Source organism: Monosiga brevicollis, genomic scaffold, assembly GCF_000002865.3.
Source record: "Monosiga brevicollis MX1 MONBRscaffold_22 genomic scaffold, whole genome shotgun sequence".
In the NCBI taxonomy this organism is placed as follows: Eukaryota; class Choanoflagellata; order Craspedida; family Salpingoecidae; genus Monosiga; species Monosiga brevicollis.
The window spans coordinates 98,098-105,565 of NW_001865059.1; the positions used below are offsets into that span (position 1 = coordinate 98,098).

At 53.8% G+C, this 7,468-nt stretch overlaps 1 protein-coding gene across 1 annotated transcript; it reads right to left on the minus strand.

Moving 5' to 3' along the window:
- Positions 1-5,850: 5,850 nt before the first annotated feature.
- MONBRDRAFT_27826 (uncharacterized protein) lies at positions 5,851-7,379 on the minus strand (the record flags this gene model as incomplete). The annotated part of the gene is made up of 7 exons (XM_001748317.1): positions 5,851-6,120; positions 6,248-6,377; positions 6,553-6,623; positions 6,733-6,861; positions 7,014-7,075; positions 7,166-7,250; positions 7,326-7,379. The coding sequence occupies 7 exons, from the start codon at positions 7,377-7,379 to the stop codon at positions 5,851-5,853; spliced, it is 801 nt and encodes a 266-aa protein (XP_001748369.1).
- Positions 7,380-7,468: the final 89 nt, after the last annotated feature.

Genomic DNA, 7,468 nt, shown 5'->3' on the forward strand with positions numbered 1-7,468 from the left:
ACAACACGCCCTCAGTTGATCCAGGTGGACTTTGCGTACACGGGAAGTAATTCTGTGCAGCTTAACCTTACCTTTGATGAGCCCATGAACGGTGTCTCCTTACGCACCGACGTTTTGACCGTGGGCTCAAGCGCAACAGCCACAGTGGCTTTGACGACGAGTTTGGACACCACACCTGCTGATGGCCTTACTCTTTCAGCTGTGCTTAATCGTGCTGACTTTTTGGCCATCGCAGCTCATGCGACCATTGGTTTGGACGCTGGTACCACCAGGTTTGCCTGCACGGCGCTGTTGGGTGAAGATTTGGCTGGCAATGCCGTTCAGCCTCGCACCTTCGCCGCGCAAACTGAGCTGCAAGTTACCAACTTCATTCCAGACACTCGACGACCACTGTTGGCTGAGTTTGTGACGTATGACGCCACTGATGGTGGTCTTATTCTGCAGTTTGACGAGCCCATGCAAGCTGCCATCCTCAATTTGAGCGGACTTGTCCTATCAAACGGCACACTCGACTACATTCTCACTGCAGCCACGGTCAGCTACAGCGAGGCAACAGCGTATGCCAAACGTCGCATCAAAATCACGCCCTCGGGTCTTGACCTGCAGTACCTGCGTCTAACGCCACTCTTCTTCAAGTCGGTTGCAACTACATATGCCCGGATCAATGCTGAGACATTCATGGATCCCTTCTCCAATAGCAATGAGGCGAGTGTGGCCCTGCAGGCCAGCAACTTTGTGGCCGACACAACCTCCGCCAGCCTCGTTAATTTTACCTTGGACTTGAACCAATCCTTGCTCTCGCTCACCTTCGACGACATTGTAAAGAGTGACAGCCTGGACCCCACGCGCATATCGCTTCAAAATACTCAGGCAGGCACCAACGGTGCAGCTGGTCGCTACACGTTGACGGACGTCACGGTGGTCTCGTCGATTGACTACGTGGTTGACGCCTTCTTGTCCGTGGTGGATCTGGCCAATCTTCAGCTCGCCACAAACCTGGCCCGTACTCGTGCAGACACCTATCTGGTGATTGCCGCAGATGCTCTGGCCGATTCTTACAACAATCCCATCCAGGCAGTGGTTGCCAGTAATGCGCGCCAGGCTGCGCTTGTCGTTCCCGACGCCATCGCACCCCGCGCCGTGGGTGTTGAGCTTGACATGGGCGCCCGCGTGCTAAACCTGTCTTTCTCCGAGCCCACAGACGTGCAAAACATCAGTGGCATGGCCATTGGGGCCTATCCCAGTGACATGGTCAACATTGCTGGCTCCTTTGCGGCCACAGATAATTTGAGGCTGTCTGGTACACTTACACTTGATGCTGCTACGATTGACGACTTGAATCGACGCGGCCTTTGTCGCTCGGCTGCCACGTGCACGCTTGTGCTCGGGGCTGGCAGCCTAGTTGATTATCGGGATAATGAACTAGCCGCCGTAGCAGAGGTGGCGGTTGACACCTTGGTAGCAGACGTGAGGGCACCTACATTGCTTTCGTTTGGCTTAAATACGAACAGTGGCACCATTTCCTTGACCTTTGATGAAGTGGTCAATGGCACCTCCTTGGATGTCGAGGCACTGGCACTGGCAGCGACGCCAAGCAACATTCCACTGGCTGGCGTGGTGCAGGGGGCCCTTGCCCTAGACACCACCCTTACCGTGACATTGGACGCCAGTGCCCTCGATTCCATTCGCTTGCAGCCGCCGGTCGGCCGCAGTACCTCAAGCACTACTTTGTCGGGCACGGCATTTGTCCGTGACTCTTGGGGTAACGTCCACGCAACCCTGTCTTCACAAGTGGCCACAACGGTGGTATTGGATACCACGCCGCCCTTGGCACAAGCCGCCGTTCTCAACTTGACGTCCAATCAGCTGATCATCATTGTCAATGAGCCTGTGGCCGTGGCCGCCACACAACCAGAGCTCGTTGCTCTTCGCACTGTGGTCCAAGGCAGCGACGTGGTAGTGGCTTTGACCGCTGCCGATACAACCGTATCGTCCGCTAATGGTAACACACTTCGCATCGATTTGTCTGCCATCACCTTGAACAAGATTCTCGAGGTTCCAAGTTTTGCTGCACCAGGTCAAACAGTCCGACTCACACATACCAGCGGTGCCTTTGTGGATATGTTTGGCAATGACGCCGCCGCTCGTTCCGTTGGCAATGGACTGGAGTTGACAAATGTTGTCCCAGATACTAATGCCCCCTCCCTGGTGAGCTTCAGTGCTGACCTCAATGCTACCACTTTGCGCCTTACTTTTGATGAGCCTGTCAACGCCAGCACAGCCAACTTCAGCAAGTTGTTGCTTGTACGGGAGCAGAACCAGGTCTCCACCGTTTTCCGCTTGTCCAGCGCCGAGGTGCAAGCAGAAACACTATATGTGGTGGTAGTGTATCTCAGCTCAGGGGACGTAGACCGTCTCAATGCCATTGGCAACCTTTATTCAAGTCAAGGCACCAGTTACATGGCGCTCGATGCCGGCTTTGTGCAAGATTTGCAGGGCAACGATGCCCTTGTCTTGGACCTCGCCAACGCGCTTCTGGCCCATTCGTTTGCTGCAGATGAAACGTCCGGTGTTTTGGTGGGTGCGCAGATCTCGCTGACCACTGCCGAGCTTGTGTTGACATTCAGCGAGGTTGTCAACGCCAGCTCTTTGAACGTTTCTCGTCTCGCGGTGGGACCAAGGGCGATGGCCTTGGGCAGCGTGACCCTTCAAAGCTCTGCGGCCAGCAGTCCAACTGATAGTGCGACCACACTGACTATCTCACTGACCCAAAAGGATGTCAAGGCACTCAAGCGCGAGGGTGTGGCGTTTGCACCAGACCGTGCGTTTGTGCAGGCGTTGGCTGGTGCGGTTGTGGACGTCTCGGGCGTCATGGTTCGTACTTCAGGCTTCGTTGCAGCATCGCCAGCAGTTGGGGCAAGCGGAGATGTGGCTGTGAGCAACGTCACGCTAGATTTCGACGCACGCCAGCTTATTGTCACCTTTGATGATGATGTCGACCCCACTAGCGTGAACGTGTCTGCGTTTGCGCTGTCCGACAACACCACCACATTGGCGCTGATCGACTCGTTTGTGTGTGGTAGCTGTCCGGGCAACACGTACCAGGCCACTGCTTGCACTGAGGATGCTCCTGCGGTGTGCACACCTTGCACACCGTGTGCTGGCACTGAATACGAAGTTGCCCCTTGCAACGCTACACATGACACTACGTGTGCATCGTGCTCCACTTGTGGAATTGGAGAGTTTGTGCTCCAAGCGTGCTCGCCCTTTGAGGACACTCGCTGCGCTACTTGCAGTGGAGCCTGCGAAAGCGGATTCTATGAGGCAGCAGCCTGCAACTCCGTCACCGATCGCTTGTGTGCACCATGCACTGCCTGCGGGGACGGAGAGTACACAGTGTCGGCATGCAACGCAACACACAATGCGGTATGTGCAGCGTGCAGCACCTGTTCTGGTTCACAATACGAGTCGAGTGCATGCTGGAGTGGCAGCGACACTGTATGCTCAGATTGTGGCAGCTGTGCTGAGGGAGAGTTTGAAGTTTCGCCCTGTGATGGAGCCAATGCTGAGGTTTGCGCCACCTGCACCACGTGCTCCGCTGGCTATTATGCTGAAACTGCATGCTCAGCAAACGCGAATGCGGAATGCAGCCCATGCACAGCGTGTGGTCTTGGAGAGTTTGTGAGTCAGGCTTGTAATGCTACCCACGACGCCATCTGTACGACATGCACGTCGTGTGGCCCAGGAACGTACCAGTCTGCGCCATGCACCGAGAGTAGCGACTCGGAATGCACAGCTTGTGGGGCGCACTGCACATTGTGTGTCGATGGCTCGCAGTGCACAGCCTGCGAGGGTGGATACGCTCTGCATGACGGAGAGTGTGTGGACACATGCCCCACGGGTACCTTCAATGACACCACCACGGGCACCTGTGCTTTGTGCGATGCTTCATGCCAAAGTTGCACGGGCTCGGCCGTTGACGAATGCGACGGGTGTTATAACAACATGTACTTGCAAGCGGGTCGCTGCGAGAGCAGTTGTGGTACAGGCCAGTATAACAGGACCGTATCAGGCATCGGTCAGACTTGCGTGGCATGCAACTCTTCATGCACAGAATGCTATGGTGGCAGCGCCGACAACTGTCTGACTTGCGATGTTGGTGAGGTTTTGATCGACCACAGCTGTGCACCAGCTTGTCCGGCAGGTTATCGGGAAGAAAATAGCCGCTGCTGGCCATGTACTGTGGGCTGTGATGCCTGCTCCGCAAGTGCGTGCACAGAGTGTGGTTCAGGCTACATCCTGGACAACGGCGTCTGCACGATGGCGTGCGAAAACAGTTTTTATGCAGCTTGAACGTCATAGCACATCTTATTATCGTAATTCTTGCTCTGTGTGACTACATCGTCATACATGTCTGTCTTTTGGGGTCATTTGCTTTGGTTGTTGTTTAATTGGCTCCGCACAAGGTAAAGAGGGCTTTGCCCTTGCTTGGCCCGACAGTGGGATGTGTCTCTTGTTTTTCCCCGTCTTCATTATCTAGTAGCTTGCGCTGAACCAAAGCCGCAGCTGTTCTTGTTCTCGTTGTCGTTGTTGTTTTTTGACCAGATGAGACTCTCCCAAGGTGAAATCTCGGCTGCCTGTGTGTGCGTGTGCGAGTGCCTGTGCTGCAGCCGTATTTTCTTTCTTGGTGTTCCCCTTTACCAACCAGCACAGACCAACCGTGTTCATGTTTTCCCATAATCGAAGGAATGATCTGCATGACACACATGCGACTGTTGTTTCGCCTTGAAGACTCGTCTATTTTCTGGGAGTCGGCAAGAGCCCCAACGCTAGCTATAATGTCACGCCAAAGCAAGCCGTGCTATTAGATGCCTTGAGCAGTTAGATACACTCAAACTCGGTAGCCGACCGTGACCATGGAGAGAACGCGCAAAGGCGTGGATGCTGAGAAGCACAGAGCGCATCGTGTAGGCGGGCGACCAGCTGGCAATGTCTTTGCTCCAATCGGTCTGGATCTCGTTGTAGCCTGATAGGATGAAGAGACAACGACGACCTGCTTCCACCTGAGGGTGGAGGGGAAGCTAGCAGTTGGAGGTAAAAGGGGTGTAGCATGCAGCCTATGATCGCCGAAGAAAAAGAAATTGATGGGTCATTCCAGCATGTTGTCTTCGCAGGCAGTGATGGCGAACTGTTCAGAGGGCCCATCATGATTTTGCGCAAATCGCGGCGTACGTGCGGCTCAAGACGACACTTGTCTTTATTTTTCCATTCTTTTCGATTTTATTTTTATTTTTTTTTATATTTTTTTTTTTTTTTTTTAAAACATGGCCATTTCACCTGCATCCGTGTTGATCGTGCAGCCAACTGAGGCCTCGACCCAAACTCGAAGGCTTACCTGTCAGTGTATGCGATTGATCAGTCATCAGTCACGATGATAGGTCGTAAGAGCTCATTTGGGCTCATTGGTAGGAAGCGCCCAGTTTGTTGGACGATGATAGTGTGCATCGTTCCCGTAACAGAGTTGGCTGCATGCGAGTTCAGGTCATGATGTGTTTGATGTTGCTGCTGCCATCGGGGCTCCTGCCATCCCATATGGGACTTGACTTGAGACTTGAGATCAGGTGTAAATAGGTGAATGAATAAGGTGTAATTGATGAATAACCAGAGAACTGGCTTGTGCGTGGGGGCGCCAAGCCGTGAATCAGGTTGAGAGACAGGCAACGAGGCATGAATCAAGTTCATTTTGTTGGTGAAGGAAAGAGCGAGCGGGCAGGGTCCTTGCAGATTTGGCTCTCAGAGCTCTTCAGACTGGTCGCCAGCCAGTGTTTATTTTATGCTACTGGCTCGTAGTTAGAAGTAATGGGCCATGAACTCACTTGAATGCGCCTTTGTAAAGCCAAACTTGCCATAGAAATCAACCAGGTTATCTTCACAATCCAGAATGGCTTTGTAACAACCGGCTGCACGAGCGAGTTCGCGGATGTATTCGAGCATGGCTCGGCCGAGCCCAAAACCGCGTAAGGAGCTGTCTACCACCACGTCTTCAACGTGGCCGGCTCGTCCGGCATTGCGGATGAACTTTTGCTCAACAAAGAGTGTGCCAGCGGCCACGACCTTGTCCTACGATACGAGGGACGGCATCGACGAGGAATGAGTAAGCAGGTTGACACGCTTTTGGCCCGTGAACCAAAGTAAGGCCCCTCAAGAAACATCATTGCTTGGGGGGGGGGGGGGGATTAGAACGGACCGTTTCCGTGTCAATCATGACAATGACATGGTGTTGAACGTTGGCTGCCATGTCTTTCAAGCGCTCAGCAAATTGCGTTTGCGTCATTTCTCCGACCACAGTGAGTTGTGCCAGAACCTGAAGAAAGCCCCTGAGCAGCGAGAAAAGAAAGAGAGAGAGAGAAAAAAAAAGGAAAACAGGTAGAAATAAAAGGGGGCAGGCCCAGACATGTGCGTTGGTAAAATATATGCAAGCTTTTTCACGGCGAGGTGCGGGGGAGGGTATTTCTGCGATCGACTAGCGACGCAAGGCGAGGCAAGACTCACCGATCGTAGTCACCGGGGGCCAATGGGCGGATGGTAAATCGATCACGATGGGACGCGGGCATGGGGGTATACTAGCCGCAGACGATCCAGGGTAGATGAAAGAGGATCAGATTATTGGCTGGGTGGTTCGAAGCACAACACCAAAGCCATGATGCACGCAAAGGGGAGTCGAGCTACAACCTTGGGGATGAGGTTCATGGTTGAGGGCCGCGGACTGCTGGGAAAGTAATGGCTGAGGCAGGTGCCTTTGCGTGTGAATCCGCATGAATCGTAAAAGTGGATGTTGTGCGCATCGCAGTCGATGATCACCTGGACAAGCCAATGAATGGCAAAGAATCGAGTGGGCGAGGAACCAAGAGTGTGAGGAGACGGGAGGAAAGGAGAGGGGCAGCGATCCTGGAAGGAAGAAGGGGGTGGTTGGTGAGGAGAAGAGTAGTGGTGGTGGTGTTTATTTTCCATACCTTGTAGCAGCCGCGTTGTTTGGCCACGGCTGTGAGGCGCTCGATCAATCGTCGGCCGAGACCTACGGGTCAGGGAGCGGTTGACCATTCAAGTTAAGCAGACGCCAAACTCGTATTGGTCCAGTTTTGCATGGTGGCGTTGACGGGCGTACCCTTTCGTCGCAAGCCTTGATCAACGACCACGTCCTCAATGTGTCCAACGAATCCCAAGTTGCGGATAAACTTGGGCTCAATCACCTGTATTGAATCCGGCGTGAGCGAGGCGAGCGACAGCAGTGCGTGTTTGTGTGCGAGCGAGGGTTGATCGCGTACCACAGCGCCAAAGCCAACAATGCGGTGGAGGGAGACGTCCTCCAGGACCAACATGACGACTTGACCACTGCTCATAATATGCTCCAGTCGCTCGCTATCAAGTCGCCAGTCGAGGCACAAAGCGTCAGTGATGGGCATTGCTA